Source organism: Lingula anatina, chromosome 1 (genome assembly GCF_051362555.1).
Source record: "Lingula anatina isolate TDL-2025a chromosome 1, LinAna3.0, whole genome shotgun sequence".
Classification (NCBI taxonomy): Eukaryota; Metazoa; Brachiopoda; class Lingulata; order Lingulida; family Lingulidae; genus Lingula; species Lingula anatina.
In genome coordinates, this window is record NC_141767.1 from 61,647,634 (window position 1) to 61,667,786 (window position 20,153).

The 20,153-nt window shown below is 34.5% G+C and overlaps 1 protein-coding gene and 1 non-coding gene across 3 annotated transcripts; one reads left to right on the forward strand and one right to left on the reverse strand.

Moving 5' to 3' along the window:
* Positions 1 to 1,265: 1,265 nt before the first annotated feature.
* LOC106154727 (signal peptide peptidase-like) lies at positions 1,266 to 20,130 on the reverse strand. Of its 2 annotated transcripts, none has more exons than XM_013529187.2 (13): positions 19,871 to 20,130; positions 14,961 to 15,038; positions 13,556 to 13,662; positions 12,803 to 12,919; positions 9,220 to 9,298; positions 8,109 to 8,221; positions 7,748 to 7,854; positions 6,299 to 6,370; positions 5,231 to 5,319; positions 4,820 to 4,865; positions 4,218 to 4,368; positions 3,532 to 3,641; positions 1,266 to 3,192 (listed from the first exon to the last, which is right to left on the reverse strand). In XM_013529187.2, the coding sequence occupies exons 1-13, from the start codon at positions 19,945 to 19,947 to the stop codon at positions 3,124 to 3,126; spliced, it is 1,215 nt and encodes a 404-aa protein (XP_013384641.1). In that variant the 5' UTR covers positions 19,948 to 20,130; the 3' UTR covers positions 1,266 to 3,123. The 2 variants fall into 2 exon arrangements, with proteins under 2 accessions (XP_013384641.1, XP_013384649.1); XM_013529195.3 differs by lacking the exon at positions 19,871 to 20,130 and adding an exon at positions 16,779 to 17,193.
* Positions 9,541 to 9,631, forward strand: Trnam-cau (transfer RNA methionine (anticodon CAU)). The gene is given in 2 exon segments: positions 9,541 to 9,577; positions 9,596 to 9,631. It is a non-coding gene; the product is annotated as a tRNA-Met (tRNA).
* Positions 20,131 to 20,153: the final 23 nt, after the last annotated feature.

Genomic DNA, 20,153 nt, shown 5'->3' on the forward strand with positions numbered 1-20,153 from the left:
CCCACCCCCCTCAGGAAAATGCAAATTGGCAGTTGTCTCTTACAGAGTACCTTTAATACCCTAGTCACACTAGACGCCGAATGAGTTAGAATGTAGTTGGATTGAGAATTCTTTGTATATTCCTGGATGTTCGAATTGCATCATAAAAATTCTGAGTGCATTCCAAATATATGGGCCCATTCTTGTGTCTGGTCGGAATGTTTTGCTCATGCTCAAAACTTGCATTCCAAGTAGAGAAATATCGAATGCCATTCTTAGTGTATTCTAACTGCACCATGAGTGCATTCTTAATTTTTTTGGGGATTCCAACGGCATTTGAAACATTTTAATTGCGTTTGCGAACCGAAACTTCAAATCTTGCTAGAATGTTCTGTATGTGCCTCAAATGAGCCAGAATGCAACTCAAATGCATCTTGATGGCTGCCGAAATCCTATTTCATCCAGCAATTGAACTACACTCGTACGGCATTCGAAGTGTTTTCTAAATATTTCGACTGCCTTCTGACAGCGTTATCTATATTCCTAGTTTTCCAACTACATTCAAGCTGCATTTGAGAGCTAATACACCTGAAATGTGCGGGAATCATTCCAGGCAGATTCAAGCACATTCTGAGTATTCCAACAATATTCTTACAAGAATTTAGGTCAATTTGAAATTTCTTCCCGAATGTGGTGCAAATTTTGAAAATTCTTCATTCTGGCTAATTCTGCTTGATAACTGCCGATTCCGAATAAGCGTGACGGGGCCTTAAGTAACAAGCAGCTGGTGTTTGCAAGTACAGCAGTTGCTTTCAGAATCAGTCACAAAAGGGGTTGTCTTATGGCTTTGGTGGTATGCAGGTAAACGGACAGGTATGCATTAGTAATAGATAGACCCCGAGTCAGCGAGGGTTATGTGGCATACACGAGTGCGAAGCATGAGTGGATGTCACATAACCCTCGCTGACGAGGGATCTATCTTATTTAGACCACGGGTCTATTAGTGGGTTATAACGCATTCATGCGAGAAGTGTGGTTACGCGAGTTACACCACGTCTGAGTCTTTCGTTCTTTACTTCCACTGTGGTCTAAGGTATAATAAAGACCCCAGCAGAAATTTCTGCTGGCTATTGTGATCATTTGCACGAGTAAAACTTGGCCACTATAAATTTCTGTAAATGAAGGATTACTCAAAATCATGACCATGACAATCTATTGTGGAACATACAGGGATCTGTATTTTTGCGTTTACAATCAAGCTTGTGATAATAAGTTGGAAAAAAACATTTGTTCAATTTAAATTGTTTATTGCCAAGTACACAGAAGTGATTTTACAACCAATCCAGCGCTTTACTAGCAACTTTGGTCATTTCTATACATAGCAGCGGAATTTAAAGAAGTTCCTACTTAATTAATGTTTACATGAAAGACTCATTATTATATCAATCTGAAGTACATGAATACACATATCATACCTACATACAGAGTATCTTACTTAATGAATGTAAACAATTAAAAACACTGATTTAATGCAACCACTATGTGCTTGGAGCATTTCTGACAAAGATCAATCATGCATTCTACTTTTGTATAAGTGTACTGGTTACATAAAATCCACATAGCAATAAGAAAATGTGTTCACAATATTGCACCCAACGACTAAACACTTACACTATATGAAATCTGAATGGATCAAAATTACCCAATTCTCTATAAAGTGTAGTAGTTAAGGACTAATGCATAAGGATTCACAGACAACAATAAAAGAATCAATTTTAATTGTTGTATACACAACAATAAAATTACTTAATCAAAAGGTCAATGATCTGAGTATTACTGAGAAATGAACATTTATTGGCTGTCGATCTTGAAAGCCATTTCAATTGAGCCCACTGATAGCACCATATCTTCTTAATGTAATCATACCCCTTTCATAAATACAGACTGAATGACAGAGAGAAACTTACAAGGGAATCCCAAATCTAAACCAGAGGTCCCTTTTCTAAAGTTATATATTGCAATTATTGGTAATTAAATAAACAAACACAAACTGTGGCTACAGAGCAATTTGAGTGAAAAGCAATGGTAGTTGAAATGTCACCAACATTTTGTGATGTCACTGAAAGATTTGAATTATGTGCTACAGTTGTATTCCATAAAAGTATTCTCAGCCTGGATTCTTTCCAACTCAAAAATAATTACACTCTCTTCAAGTCAGATAAAACGGTTAAAATTTCAATTGTTTTTCTTTTTTCATCAGAAAAGAGAAAGATCTATAAGAGGAATTTAAAATACAAGTGGAACAAAATGGGGAAGTCAGATTTTGCAGCACCCACAGTTCTGGTCAATTTTTGACCTTTCAGAGGAAAACTATGTATTTTCCCATCTCCAAATAAGCAGTGTTGACATATTTTGCATGCTTATTAAATGAAGACACCATTAACATTTTTCATATTACCTGATCACAAAAACTTCACTAGTGTGCCATGCCAAAATAAATAATCAATCAGGTATGTACCACTTCTATTATACATATATCTTAATTATTTTGTCAATTTCATGTTTTGCTAAAATATAAAAGACATGGATGATACTGATGAAAATGAGATGGAGATATCAAATAAAAGTAATTTCTAACCAAGTATATATGCACATGTATAATGAATGTATCTATGTTTAGAGCTATATACACTGGAAATTTCCCCTGCCGGTCACTTCTCTGACATGGCCATGTTTTTCTTCATTCAAATAAAACCACAGTGCAAGTTCTTTCTTTTACCTCTTGGTGAATAAACCACATTTCTGAGCAAGCAATCACCAACAGCACAGAGGCCTAGAATATTTGACACATCATCTAATACATACAGAAGCAAACTCTTCGCACTGCTACTATATCCTTTTGGTGAGCAGCATTATCCCAATGCAGGCCATTTGACACTGAACCCATTGCCAAGCAATAAAACCTTAAACAAATTTATGAGAAGATACTAGTAGTAATACTATCCATGATGCCTTGACTTGCTACCTCTCAAGCCTGACTTGTCCCCTTACTAGCACAACTTAATGAAGGCTATGAAATGACCTATAATAAGCACCACTAAAGCATCCAGCTCCCAGGGCACTACACTGCCCAGCATCCACAGTTTATACATCCATGTACTTGGATGGGGCAGGTGAGAGAAATGGCTCACTCCACATCCTACGAAGATCACCCTGAAACAGATAGCAGAAATCTTCAAACTTCTACTCGTCTGTCAGCTAAATTTAAGTGTTGTTATTGCATTACCTATAAACAGTACAATACCACCAACATGCCAAATCTAAATACAAAATGAATCTTCATTCTCTACAGAAAAACTCATAAATTCAAAGTCTAATAGATTTCTGAATACATCAACTTTGTTTATCTCTACAAAATGACACATTTACAGAAAATTGTGATTTTCCAATAGCAAAGGTATACTAAGTTTTTTCTTGGTTTATGCAAATAAATGACACAGAGCTTAAATCCACAATGGGTTAAATAAACCATATTCGTCTGCTGAGGCTCACCTTCAAATAAGCCATTGTCAGGAGTGGAAGCAACGTAAAAGGAACTAGATAGAGCAATGCTGGTTGTGCAGCTCTGAACACTTCAGAGGACACGGTGGCTGTCAATAGTCCTGTTAATAGAAAATGCATGAAAAGCATGTCCTGACAACAATCTTGCAATTAATAATTCTTTAAGTAATTCAATATCTGAATTTTTATGAAATGATTGCAGTTAATCTTTCAGAGAAAGGAAAATGTGTCTCATATGGCTATAGCCATTGGCAAAAGGAGGATACAGGCAAGATGAACAAAGAAAATACTTTACTACGTCAGATAGGGGGCTGTGATGTTGTTACAGATGTTCCATGCTCAAAAGAAATTGACATGAACACTGCAGATTTTTTTCAAAAGATGTTGACATATATGATGCTGAAGTATGTCGACACAAAAACCTGTTATCACAAAGCAATCATACAATTAAAATGAGATTAATCACAAAACTCAACACCCCAACTGTTACTTGTATTTTACATTCAAATCTTAACCACTGGTCCCTCGTTCATATGCTTATTTCTCCACCCTAGGTAAAAATAATGTGTTATGAATATAAGACACTTAAATTCTACCTACTTTAACTACCTATTTAACTGAATATTCCAACTTAAATGTCTCAAAGTAAATTTCTTCTGGCATAACCCAAAACGTACCAAGAAAATAACCAATGAGCGAGCAGTGGAAATAGGTAATCTTGTGATAATACTGTGGGGGTGGAGGTAGGCCAGTATCAGCTGTGCTAACTTGTCCTCTCTTGTATGCATCATATCTCATAACAAAGCACAAAAGTAGGCCTGGCATTACCTGGAGATTGGACAAAAAACATGGTGGTAAGCATAAAACCAGCAATGTTCCTTTTATTCAGTTAAGAAGCCCCCACAATGACTTTACTCAAATGCATTTTATGTTCAAAATAGGACATGCCTTCATTGTGTTCATATTTAATTGAAAAAAAAAAAAAAAAAAAGCCATCCTTTTAGGTAGATATGGCAACTGACAAGATTAAGTATATTTTATATCACATCTTTATAAAAACCTTGGTAGATAAAACTCGCATATGCACTGAAATTAAATATTTAAAAGGAGCTTCTGATAAAATGCAAGCAGCTGAATGTTGCAGTACTAATTTTAACTAGAAATTAGAATACAGATAGTACTGAACCACAAAGAGACGAGTCTATTCACTAGTGCATGGGAACGTAGGTATTACGCAAAAACTTTGTGACCTTTATGCTAACCAGGGGTAGATACTTACAATATCCCCTAGGCCCAACATGGAAAAGTGACCTTCGTTGTGCATGCTGAAATTGATGAAAATGAGCCTTCGTTCATAATAGTGGTAATGCGAGTTGCATACCAACAGAATACACTTCTGATATAACAATACATCATATTCTAATCACATGTTTAAGGGAGTGTGTAAATGTTACTTACATGAAAATATTAGACAACAGAAAATGTAGTCAAGAATATCACAATCTCTTTACATTAAAGGTCATGCAATAATTAATTTCATGACCTTAAATGTAATGAATGTATATAAATGTACACCTGTAATATAATGTTAAAATGCAACTTAACAATCAACATTTTATGTCAAAAACAGTACCAAGTAGATTTTAGACTAACATTTAATAAGGCATTTGTGTCATCCATAAGTACTTGCCTGGGAAACACTAATTTTCCTGGAAGCGACAGCTTTGGTGCGTCACGCATCAGGCCAGTTAGATGAAATTTCTTGGCAAATGCGCCGACCTGATGTGAATGAAATGAATATCTTAAAGATGCATATGAAGTCAATTTTTTCCACAAAAGCCAACCAAATGCCAGCATATAGTTGCAAATAGAATAACTAAGAGAATTACCAAAAGGCATTGTTTAATATTACCCTATACGTAAATGGGACAGGAAAATAGGTCAGATAAGTAGGTTAAATTTCTGACCAAAATTTTAAAGAAAGGAGCAGTCTAAAGCTCTTTTATGGCTGTTCGAGTGATTTATTCAGTTTATCCCTTGACATGGTGAATTTATTTGAGTCGTATAAGAAACTAATAGAAGAGGTTATATGTGTTACTGGGAACCCACGCACCACTGACGCTCGGTTCATATATACCTTTAATTTCAAAAACACAATTACATGATAAAACACCTACTTAACCAAAAACAATGTGAAAGCGTTCTTTACAAGAGATCTTTCTGAAAAGACATATTCAACAGAGAAATCTATTCAACATAAGCAAATACGAAAACGTAATTATGATTAATATTCTATAAATATAACTGATATAACATCAAGTTGATTTACCTGCAATCAGTTATCAGTTCTAGAGTGCAAGTTATCGGACTGATTTACCTTAGATTTACCATCCTGTCTTAACATGGTTATGTTTTATATATATTATGGTCAAAGGTAATCCTCATTCTAGCAGAACTACTGATTACTATACTTTGGCCTTACATTAACAGTCATCTACATGCACTTTAAAATTCAATTGAGTAACAATGTAAAATGCTTAAATTTCATATCAGCCTTTTTTGAACATTTCCTGTAAATCATAATGACAATGCCTAATAAAGCAATGGAAATTATATTTACAGGAAGCACTACAACAGTCCTAATTGAATTGATAACTAAATGACAGCCTTCCTCACTCCTCACCATCAGACTGATTCATCTATTTTAATATCTTTTGTGCTCAAAACCAAGCCTGTCTCATTAGTGGCAGATACTTACTGGATTTTCTGCTGGTCGTGTTGCTACTTTAACCATCACATTTGTGCTGAATATGAAGGAGGAAAAGAATACCTGCAACACACACAAAAAGAACTTTATATATTTAATCTTATTTCATTGTGGTGCACAGATATCAAAACCCATAAACAATTTTACTGTGCAAATCTTATTTCATTGTGGTGCATAGTCATCACAATACATTCCAGTTAAAATATGATATCAGTTTTTTTAATACGTTTTAAAACATACTTTTTCATGACAAATGTCCAAAGCAATAAAGTAGTGGATATTTTTATGGAGACTACCAAAGTGTAATAGGATATTTCTTTTCCAAGTATAACTAGCTGAAATTATTACAGTTACCAATTACAACTGTAATAAAAGATGGTGAAGATTAGGAACAATAAGACTGGCAGGTGATAATCTGCTTGATCCACTTAATTAAATAACATTTCAACACCTGCAGATGAAATTGGACAGTGATAGGGTAAAGCTTCATTAACACATGGAACTATGGCTTCAAAACACCTTCCATATCATTACAGCAATACTTGAACATAAATATCCTATCAAGCAAAAATTTTACTCATCTACTTACATCCCTCTTGAATTGATCACTGGCTAGATAGCTTTATGTCAATTGAATAGATAAAATGCATGGCTTAATTATGCCACCCTGGTGTATGGCCTTATTAAGGTACAAGGTTTTAAAATTAAGAAAAAAAGGATGGAATTTGACCAGAACATTTTATTCTATCGATGTATAATTTGCAAAATGTTGTTTATAACTAAATCAATATATATGTATGTTTAATTTGTTACATCAATTTAAAACAGATTCCTTTTATGGTTTTAAAAAATCCCACACAGAACTAAATATGGAATCTTGACAATCCCACTTAAAGATTCACTGGTTAACCATTTCTAATCCACTAGACAGGTGCATAACCTGCTACAAAGAGGGTACCAATCAAAAGAGAAAGGTGTGCTGGTACTTCAAGGAAAACTGGGTTTTATAGTTGATCATTCATTACAACAAAGAGGTCATGATTATTTCCTTACATGCTGGCACTAACGAGATGCCACAGTTCTGCTGGTCCTTTGTCTCATATCCAGCGTATGTATTTAGTCCATCCAAGGCACACACATCAAATTTTAAAGGCACTTTAATTTAATGTAATCAAATTAAATCAAAATTCATGCTTGCTGTGACTTAATGGGTTTTTGTTCTTTATACATTTGTTTTCATATTTACAATTTTTCCTCACTTCCATTGTGATATTTATTACAAATATTTCAAGTTTGTTTACAACTTCCTTAACAGTTCTTAACACAATAAAATATGCATAGTATCTATATAATCCAACTGCTACCCTGAGCAGCAAATGAAGTCCTGTGATCCTGAAAGGTGAGCAAAACCAAAGAAAATAATGAGCTATTTCAACTTACCCAAAACACATCATACAAGAGGAGGCCCAGTAACAGTAATGTTGAAACCTTCAAACTTGGGAGGCGAACTAGTGCAATGAATGCTACACACAATCCCATTCCTAGGGCTGCAAACCAGGAAGAAAAGTGCATAAAACATACATTGTGGAAGTCAGCTAAGAAAATAGCTACTCAAGTTCATTTTGACACATTTAGTGTACTCTATACTTGACACTCGTTTGATGCTAGGATAAAATGAAGTTAGGTACTTATTATATTCATTTATCTAGTATGTTAACCTGATCAATTTGCATCTAGCTTAAATATTGAATGAATGTTTGAAAAATCTTATCAAAAGGACTGCAGCATTTTCTCCACTCACCATCCATTAAAAGCCAGTGCCCTGTTAGCACCCAGGTACATACTATACACACAGACATGCAGAATGATAAGATCTCTGCAGCTGTAAAACGGCCACAGTATCCAAATGACTTTCTGTAACAAGGAAATAAAGTGGTCTTACAACCATAATCCCATGACTCGTGTACTTGCCGGTATGGTTGAAAAATAAATATATATTCTTGACTTTGTGAGAAGGGATAATTACTGCTCCTTGACTACCATGTGATATCAGACGGAAAGTGTCTCACTCAGTCACGTTTTTCTTGTACTGTAAACTGCAGTTAACCTCCTCCTGGTAACTTCGGTAACCTCAGTGAATAGCAAACTCATTTATATTAATTTCATATATGTCAAATAATATTTGTGTACATTGTATGTACATTACTCCTATTAAACACTTTTCTCCTTTTAAACTGGAAATATAAAGCATTTTCTTCAAAGGAGCATCAATAGTTTTCAACAATGTCTTGCAAATATTCATTCTCTATTATAAGCAACCTTTCATTTAAGTGCTGCTTTGATGATCTGCAAACATATCAGCTAAGTATCCCTCATCTTATTTGACTAAGAAGAATGATTGTGTACCAGTTCCTTTAAATGCATACATGTAAAATATCAGATTATGATGAAATATTTGCCAGTCAGGCCTAATCCAATTTTCATTGAAAATAAGAACTTCATGGAAAGACATCATGAATGCAGTGCACTCCTTATGAACCACTTCAAATTGTATTGATCTCAAGTGAAGGCAAAACATGCTTTAAGATTCAAGTAAATAACCAACAGAACTTAAATGAATGGCCAGGGTCACTTAAGTGTATAACAACAATACTGGTTTCAACAGTCATAAATAAAAATATAGCACAGGACAGTCTGATATCCATTATCATGCATGAATCAGAAGACAAAATTTGAATTATATCAGCTACACATGTTGGTAGATGATTTTGTAAATGGGCCACTTTCCTCATTTATATATGCTCTAGATTTCAAATACCACAAAATAAAAAATTACCTAATTATTAAACGCCATCAAGTAAGGCCTCATCTTTAAGTTAGTACATAATACATTACAGCAAACATGCACTTACTTTTGTCCCGATGAACATGGACGAAGGAGATACTGGCACATGGGTAGTAATAGAAATGCAAAAGCAATAGTAGCCAACACTGAAAATACAAAATGATATTCTTTATGAAGAGAAACATTTACATTTGATTGATCTGATGGTCCACTTTTCTTTTATTTCATAACCTCAATTAATTTTGAGCAGTGGAAAATTCCTAATCCCACGCTTCTGCATAATCTTGCAATTATCTGCAAGAAATTAGTGCTAAGAAATATAAAGCAATCTGGCTTTGTATGATATGTTACAGTGACCTACTTCTTTTGCGATATTAGTAGCCAGGAGGCCTCGGTAGCGCAGTAGGCAGCGCGTCAGTCTCATAATCAAACCTACATGGGTAATCTGAAGGTCGTGAGTTCGATCCTCACCCGGGGCAGTTATTTTATATATGAATGATTCCATCCTTCAAACCATCCTCCCAATGCATTGAACTAGGGCACATTTTATTTGAAATACTTAATTCCTGTCTTAGCTTTTGTATATATTTCAAAGCAATATGAATCTATGTTAAATAAGCTTGACAGCAAATTCATGTCTATTAGATATTGTTAGCTGGGGATAATTAAATGATCCTGTCTGAAGATATGTTACAATGAAGGCAGGATACTAAACATCTCATTCAGTCAAATTTAAGTCTGTGAAATCTAAAATCATCTCTGTTATAACATAATGGTGCAGAAGGAAATGTTTTGACTACAAAAGAACACCCATGTCACACTAATGAAACAGAGTTATAACAACAGTTGGAGCTCATAAGTTTTATGCATATTAACAATATCATAGTACTATCTTGATAAAGAAGGTAATTTGATTGCAACTAAACCATCCCTTTTAATCCCTCAGCTAAGAGGTTATCCTAACATGATGAGCAGGATAACTTAGAGACATTGCTATCAGGTGTTTACCTCTGAAAGTTCAGATTTTTTAAATAAAAAACTCACCTTGTGGGGTTTTATGATATGAGCATAAAATTACCCCCCAAGGGGCTTTATGGCAAGTTAGCCATTTTCTCTTGGATTGCCTAGATATTTCCCAAGGGAAAAGCACTGAGAGTTACTTAATTAAAATTTCTACTGGTAACAGCTCAGTGTTCATTTCACCTTGGGGCAAGATGAACTATAAAACTTTAAGTCTTTATCCAAAAATAAAAAAATAAGCTGTGCTAAAGCTGGTTGTTCATTCATTAAGTTTTTCACCCACCTAGTGACAGCTCTGGTTAATTGCATTACCATAAACAGACTATGACTTGTCAGAGTAGAACAAAATTCATAGCAATTATAACTTTTAGGCTATAAAGCAGGATGTAAGTTACCAGGTTGATTTAACCAATGCTACGTTTATTTTTGAACTGGTTCCTAATAAACTCATTACTAGATAAACTCATAACTAGACTTCAAATACACCCTTTCTTAGACTGGGTTCCCATCCCTAGATCAATCTAACAGGATTAGTCCATCTCCACGGGGTTTCTCACTAAATTGCTTTCAGCTTAAGAGGCTTAGATGTCTGGGACGCCTACTAAAGCTGCTAAACAATTGTTAATTACCCCCTATCAGCTTCAGTAGGCATGACAGACATCTAAGCCGCTTAAGTTAATTGCAATTAAGCGAGAATCCCCTTGGAGATAGTTCGTTCCAATGTTAGTACAATAGTCTCTGGGAATGGTCTCTAAGTGAACAAGTTGATCCGCGGACTACCAGATCCATGGACTAACAGATCCGCAGAATAAATATAGTTGACCCACTTAAAAGCAATGCCCACTCATTCACTGATGGTCCTCCCTTTGCCTCCACATGCACCATTGCTGTAAGGGTCTAACAATTAAACATTGGAGCTGAAATTTAATCCACTTGATAGTGTATGTAGAGGCAGGGAGACCATCAGGAGATTAGGCAGCTTGCTTTTGTGTGGGGTCAGCTATATTTAAGTCGGCAGATCAGGGCTCCGAATCTAGAAAGGTTTGCTATGTTGGGCATAACCAATCCTATTTCGAGATACGGGGCCATGGAATCTAGACGCTTGCGCACGTGAGCACGATTCCATGGCCCAGTTAGTCCATGAAGCATCTGTGCTGAATGCCACCCAAGAAAGCAGTAAAACCACATTATATTATATTATAGAGAGAGCAAATGGGCTAATTTTCATAATTTTGGCAATAATTGAGCAGCTTGTTTACAGGCACAATAAATTTAAGTGCCTCACAACACAGCTGTCCCATAAGACATGCTGCCTATGGCAATTCAACATAAAATCATATAGAGAGAGGTTTATACACAGAGGCTTATAGAAAAGTAACTAACATCGTTTACGTTTACTTAACACTAATGCAAGGAAAATCTTATATGCCTTAACATAAATTTGAACATATTTAAGATCAATACATTTCTGCATTTTGTACCTTTAGCAAAAGAATATTGAATCCAATTTAGTCTTTGATCTTGTAAAAAGAACAAAGCCAATTTTGAAATGTGAAAACTAATGTAGGCCAACTGTGTGTACAAAATGTATTCACACATACATTCACTGATGATAAAAAGTAACTTTTAGACAGTCAATGGCAATTTTAATCTTGATGTTGAAACTAGCTGACTCAGCTTATCAAGTACACATTAACATGCATTCATACATGCACACACATGCACTTTGGATGATACTTCATAACATATGTCAATTAGTATAGAGCCTGCATTACATATTCAATATTAGTATTGTTTGTTTGTTTGCCTGCTTTATGCAATAAGATATCTGATTTATTGTTTCAAATGAAGGTTTCAGTTCATCTGAGTGCTAATAGGTATGCTAGCATCCTAGATAAGGGAGAGTTGCGGGTTAGCCAAAAATAGTACACTTAAGACTTTGTTGTGACTATTTCCTAGGCCTACAGAGCTGCCTCGGGGTAATAAGTTACATTTGGATTTTTACATATCTGATTACATGTCCAATGTGAATGTATTGTAACATTGTTCTATTTGTCACAATAATAAAAGCAATTCTATCGAAGGGGAAGAGTTGTAAAACATATTTCTTCTTCTTATCATTATAAATACACTGATTACTTATTTTCTTATAATTATTATGGTCCAGATATATGTAGGTATACAAAAACAAGTAATTCTATAATACAAATGCAACATTATGTGCATAATCAAACAGAGAGGGAGAGAGAGAGAGAGAGAGCAAGAAAACTACTTGCTAAGCATCACAGTTCACTTTAAGTTCACTTGATGTGTCTTATCAGTATCTATCAGCATGAAGTATATTATATGAACCATTTTAAGCTGCATTCTGAATGGCTTAAAGAGAAAATATAATATTTTCACTCTAATGTCAGGAAATGATTACTTGATTACTTTCTTGCAACCCCAGCCACATCATGCCTTTGAAATTCTATACACTGTTTCCCAAGCTGGGTGTTTAACTGAACAAATCCTAAGGGGGACTGGGGGGGGGGGGGGGGGGGGGGGGGGGGGGGGGGGGGGGGGAGCAATCAAGAATTTTTTCATTTGTTAAGATATCTTTTTTTGTAGTGTGTAGGTTCAATACTTACTTGCAGTGCAGACTGCAAACACCATCTGCAGGGAGTCAAAAAAGAGAAACATGATGAGGAGAGAGATGGAGGCCCCAATAGGCAGGAACATGGCTTGGCAGCTGTCAATAGTTTGAACTGAAAGAAAACATGATATCAGATGTCTAAATGACAATAATTGACATCAAAGTATCCATAAAGTTAGCATGCGTTTGTGTAAAGGGAAGCCACTGTTATTAAATTTTAATACGTGCAAAAATATAATATGGAAATTTGCAAAAAATAATTATGGCTTAATGACTAATTCTATTCTACAGACCAAAATGTAATGATAAATTATTTGCTTCTAGCAAGGACACCTTTATCTTAAGATTGTGGTATGTCAACAGTTTTCCACATTCTAATTTACATAAATGAATGTCAAGTAAAGAATTTCAGATTTTTTACTTTGATAGTCCCAAACAAATAACATAACTGAGCTAAGGTAAGCCATCTTCTCTAACTGGCTTCATTCATCAGTTTTATCTTGATAAATGACAGATGCAATTGAAAAATGAACTTTTTTCTAGCCTTAGTCCTGGGAATTGCTATATTACTATTTATCCAACCTTTGATTCACATGAAAAAAGTATGTGGATTTTATAAATCCTATGCTTGAAAAATGTACACAGCTTCAGTGCTTTAAGGTTTTAAAGACAGGACAAAAGTCAATCATTAATTGTTCTCTACTAGTGTTAAATGTTTGAAATATATTTGTGCATGGTAGCTGCTTACCATTATCTGCTTCACTACTTTGATTAGAGTTCTCACCACCATTCACTACAGAAAATGAGCCATCTTTCTCCTGTTTCTGGCGGTTTTCTTGGTCTAGGTTTAAAGATCTATAACAAAAGAGATACACATTTTAATAATCTTATTTTTCAAATTTTCTTTTACTTACACCAGGCATATACCATCGTATACAATTAATATACTTTAAAAAGTTGCATTTAGTTTATTATTTTACCAATTGGTCGACCTCCTTTCCAACTTCATAACCCTCTGTAGGTTAGGCATTCCCCATATAGTTGAAAAGTGAACAAAATCATTCAAAAGATAAGTTCCTCCTTTACCTTATTAAACTATCATAATCATAAAAAGTAACCTAGGGCCCTGCGCGTGAACACTAATAAATAGGAAATTTTGTTAGGAAAATTAAGGCATATACTGCCCTTGCTGACCTCCATAAAGGTGTGCACTACAGACAAAGGCTACACAGCAATATCATCATTCAAGAAAGCATGATGGCAAAACAATGACCCTCCCATTTTTCACCTGAGAGGCATAATCACTGGCAGGTTATCATAGAAATGGAAATCACATCATGCACTTGAATACCAATTTGTGGATGTCAAAGCTACAGCCATATTTCCAGAGAACTCCAATCATAACTCAGAGTCTACTCACAAAGTTGTATATTTAACATTAAAGTTTATATTATCTTTCATTAAAATGAAGGGTTGCTTCTTCTGGCTAGGGCTGATGATATTTAACAATGTTTAAGATACTAAGAAGCCTTCTTACTACAATGGCTATCTGGACAGTGACCAGATAATGAGCAATTTTCAATTCGTTGCCACATATCAGGAAAATGACCACAAAATATAAAAGGGTATATAAACCCTTCAAAGTAGTTTCAAAAATTTCTAATAAAGAAAGTAAAAATGTATCAACAGTTGGCTCAATAAATGGGGTTAAACTATCTTAAAACATTAGTTCTGCAACATCAATAGTCCATTTAATAAAACTCACCCTAGAACCAACTTTTCGTGCAAAAAGTCAATTCTGTTTTCTACTGGGTCTCAGGTGTCATAAAATTTTTGACAGGTAAAGCACCTTTTGGGAAATGATGATCAAAATGGTCCCCATTCCAATTTCATGCATCAAAATGGACCCCTATTCCAAATTCAAGTGAGAACCTTTTTCAAGTACAGCACAACAGCAGACATATTACAAAACATTGCCATTTAACAGGTACACACAAATACTTAACACCAGGATAACACCTGCCACTGGGATTATCGAGAATAAATAGATAATTTCTATCCAGTAAACCTTGTTGGTGTTTCAAGTCTGTTACATGCATTCATTCACTAGTTAATTTTTTCTCTTCAGCTTCTAATTGGAATATAAAACCTACCTAAAGCTTCCATACACTATAAGAAGTATAGAAATTATGAATGTGGAGACCCTGGAAGAATCCATTATTGAGTAGGCCCTGAAAATAATAAAGAACAAATTATATATCAAACATCTGTTCATTTGACAAATCCCACTGCAATAACAAATGGTGCATAGATTTCAATTTCCGCTGCCTTTTAAATTGCACCTTCTAATATGTCCAATACTAGTAGACACTTTCACTAGCAATAGAATTTTATCTCCAGTAGTGTGGTGCAAGTTTTTTGTTTTGTTTTTAGACCAGTTTTTATTGTAACATTTGAGAATATGATTACTAACTTAAGTCTGATACAAGAGAAAAAAAAAAGCCCCAGTAGAAAAATATATATAATAACAGAAGTGTAACAATTTAACCATTTTAACAACTAAATCAGAAAGACTATACACAACCTGAAATAGGTTTTAAAAACATTGGAAACACATTTACAGAAACAGCTGTGCTTTACCTTAGGAAAAAAACATAACATTCATGAACAAATGCCACTATATATTGATAGCCAACTCAGTGAAGGGGCAGTGTTTAGAAGGTCACTGGTATGCTCTTACAACAACAAGGAACAGGTGATACCAGGTATGACCATTAGGTAAGATCAACACTGAGATATCAACCTTGTATTTATCTGTATGTGGACAGGTCACTACAAGCACACCAATAGGAATCTTAAAATCATATAACTCGCAATTTTTGTTCTCAACTGTTCTTATAATTGATAAATCCAACTAAAGCACCAATTTTTGTAGACAGTCTATTAGAATAATCAGAAAATCTACAACAGCTATTTCATAATTGTTATTTGAACAAAGAAACAAGTGAAAATGAAAATAAATTAACCACATTAGCACAGCGATAAAGTACTAGTAATAAAGATGAATGTCATACTCCTGATATAGCAACACTATCAATATCTAGAATATATATGTCATCTGTTTCATAGGCCTCCTGCCTGGGGCATAGCAAGTGTCCATCATATTACAAGATGCAGGGAGCTAAACCTTAACAGTGATAATAATAATTTATTGTACATAAAAACTGTCTACATCCATAGGCTCTTGAAACTACTGTTTAATTAGAACGAGAATTTCAAATGGCTTGATTTCATTAAATAAGTGTATTTCTGTTGACATCAAGAGGTCAGCCTATATACCAACAAAATGCATGCATTAATTACTACATATACCTTTTGCACTGGCCGAGATGAAAATGAGCACCCATAAAGTATTACAAACAGCCGTGCACGGGCATGTGAATTATCTGCCACATATTGCAAATTTAACATAAGAAACTTGAGCTGTCATGATCCAGTAAATCATGTTGTTGGCTTCAATTTGAGTGGAATTTCTTCAGTATAGAGAGCAGTTGCCCCTACTTTTATGTACCTGTACTGTGTCAGCTAGGCCTGTATTCCATAGCATTTGCATCTCATTTATGAAGATTGATAGGGACACAAAAGAGTAGGATTTGAAATGATTTAATTGCCAAGAGTAACCATACATTTGAAAGGGAAAAAGCCCTGTCACTGTTATGGCAGTGCCATTTCATGAGTCCGATGATAATTTGACATACCATATCAGCATATTTATTGGCCAACCATTAAAATCAAGCTTGGCTCCAAAGGCTAAAAAATCAAGCTAGTGCATAACTAAAAATGCTTTAAATGTTTGGATACCAGGTACTTCTTCCACAACAGCATCTGATAACTGCATGTGAACCTTACTGAACAATAACAAAAGATGAAAGCACTTCATTTCAGGTTTAGCAACCTGACATGGAGCTTACCCAATTTGATCCATATTCTGAGCAACATGAACGTTAACATGCCCAGATGCAGGATGACCCATCTTAATATTATGCAGAGTTAATCCAGCATATAGACTTTGATTTTCTTCACCTACAGTGCCTTCATCCCAACTTGTCTATAGGTTAACACTATTACTAAGCGAGACATGAGGTCAGAGCTCAACAGCAAAACAATGAAGCTCCCAGGCTAAGAGGCACTGGATCTTTGCTGTCTCCATTTCTTCAGCCGGACACTCAGTCCACATGCCACAGTAAATATATACACAAATATGAAGATAATGAAGATATTTTCTTGTATAACAAAGTGCTGCTGGATGCTTATGTCGTCCTTTTCTGTGTCGATCCCTATCAGGCTTTCATCCATATGATAAATCCTGAGAGTAACCCTTCTTTATGCTACAATGGACTCTTCCAAATAGGAGTGGTAGGTGCTTGGAACAGTCCATTTCAGGTCTCTGTGAACAGTTGTTCCAGGTCCCCATGTATATACAGTATATAAGCTGGTACTGTTTTTTTTTCTTTGTGTAATGAGCACACATTACGACTGTATCAAAAAGTCTATAGGTTTATTTAATGCCTGATGCTCTAATTTGATAGGCTAAAATGATATTCTATATTATAAGCAATGGTGAAGAGTTGTATACATCTTATTCATATACTAATATCGATATTCATTTATATTGATTTTGTGTTATAACAGTTTTGAAATAAAAAACACAATGATAATACTTAAAATAGATAGCTGAATCTAAAAACTAATGTTTCATGTCAGACCTTGTCGTTATAAAAATTAATTTTTTGGATCTGACATAATTTTAAGTCCTAAAGTATTGGTCCTACATTGTAGCATTATGTGTTATCGTTTCATCACTTTTGCAAACAGTCACTACAAGGTACCTGAACACAACAGTAATATGCTAATTACCTGCATCAGTGAAGAGAAATTATTGAAATCAAGAACAAAGAACTGAACACAAAAGAAGCAATATGCAGGAGACAAAGCACTCAAACCAGCCACACAGATGTTACTCTTTCCTATTGTCAAATATTACTAAACAGTTCACTACAAGTCACTTATGCAAAATAATAATATAACTGCATCATTACACTGGTTGTAGAATACTGGTAGCAGTATGTGGCAAGATATAAAACTGTCAATGCGGGGAAAAATGTGATTTTCATTGTGAAAAGTTCTGAATCACATCTGCTGAACATATTTGCAATCCACTTAATCAATTACAAGCATTATATATATCATTGATTGCTTTAGGTTATGGCCTTAAGTAAAATATCATTATTACAGTACTTAATAAACATATTATTAAAGTATAAAAACATACTCTAAACCATGTGTTACATGTATTAAATATAGCTATAGATATCCTAAAATCCCCTTTTTTGGCTTGAATGTAAAATAGAAAATATATGCAATTACTAGTAACATGACAAAAAAATGCAAACCAACCTTTTAAACACCACCTGTTTAAGCTAAATGTATGTTAATAAATCATCTTTAGCAGTAAGGTATCCAAAAACAACTAATGAATATGTTCTGTAAGTACATAAATATGCACTAGTAATACAAGTACATTTCATTCATGGACAAGTTCCTCTGTCATAAAAAATTGCACAATATGATTCTTGCCCATCTTGAAATATAGAAGGATCTTTCCCACATACATGTACATGTTTCCCATATATATATATATATATATATATAATATTTTGCTTTATATTCAAAAATTTTAGAAAATGTAACATTAAACACATATAAGAGTGCACTAAACCTCACAGACCTAAGCAGACCATTTCAATGGTCAAGTTTTCTTTGCAAACTGTTAAGTCAGTACGTGAGAGAAACTAGGCCTATCATATTGATTTCTCATCTGGCATGTGATTCTTCATTTCAACCTTTCTTGAGCAGTTTCCAACTGTCCACCTTCCTGCCAAGGACTGTTGGAGTGTTTCTTTTCAGATCTCTTACCATTCTCTGGGTTTCTCTCTTTTCTAGCATGGCTTAATTAGTGACTACCATTTTTTACTCATACCTCTCCTAGTACCACTCTTGCCTAATGCCGTGTCTCTTATTTGGTGCCTAATAGTAACATCTGGTCTTCAGCTATAGTATTTCATTCATGTGTAACTTTTAACTTTCAAGTTTTTATGAGAAATTAGGCTCTGTGCAGGCCGTACATGGAGATGGAAACTGACAAATTTGGATGTGAGGATTTTCCAACACAAAACTCAAAAACTGATTTATGGATCTTCATTTTCTCAATGGCTTTGGATAGGGTATGCCTTGGCAATTATGAATGTTCCAGGTAAGGCTTTTTTATTAAATAAAATGGTCTAGTTAACACACTTTGTCTTTAAGCAAAATACTTTTCGTTTACTAGTAACTGTACTCAACTTTTCTGTGGAAAAGAACTACAAAACCACTAGTAATGTCTACATTCTTTTTGAAGGCACAGTTAAGATTTTATCAGCAAAAAAGGGAAAAAAGGCTTATTTTTTCAATTCTTTCTGGAAATAGAGGGTCTTAATTAATAATCATTTATTTATGGAGATAATTAAGAGTGTAATAAGGTACATGTATTTCTTTCATGTAGCTACTGGTATTACTAAAATTTCTTGACTGTACATATCGTTTAAGGTCTACGATAACATTTATCCTTCATGAGAATTGGGCAGTCTTTGTACATGTATACAAATGATACAAATTAAGCTCACAAAAGCTTTTTCAAGTATTTTTCACAATGTGAGTAGCAACCATTTCCTTATTAAGACATTTAATTATTTCATCCTTTTTAATGTCATCTACTGATAGAATTTATTAACAGATATATCCTGATCTATGTCTAGAGGGTAATATCTAAGACTCTTTATGAAGTAGCTAGACTATACCACCAAATGTTGGCAGCAATGAAATTAGCATCAATATATACTGTACACTTAACTTAATTACAGGTAATAAATCACTTACTAAGAAGGGCGCACTAAGAATACCTACTGTACTCTTACTACTGCAGTACATAAAGAATAGTACTTTCTTTAAAGGCATAGAAACTTACCACTCGTAACGGACTACTGTCTGCGAATCGACCCCTTCCGTTCCAAAATCCATCCCTTGTGCTTGTGTATCGGCCATTATTGTCGACTATTTTTCAACAATTTACAAATATCTGGCGCATTACAACTCAGGCAATCCAAAATCTAACATGAATAAATATAAAATGTTTACACGGCAGCAATAATACCAATGTATCATATATTGCCTTCGACCACTTGCCGAAAATCCTTATTACATTAATAACCTACACATTCAGAACCAGAAATGTCTACTTCTAATGTTTT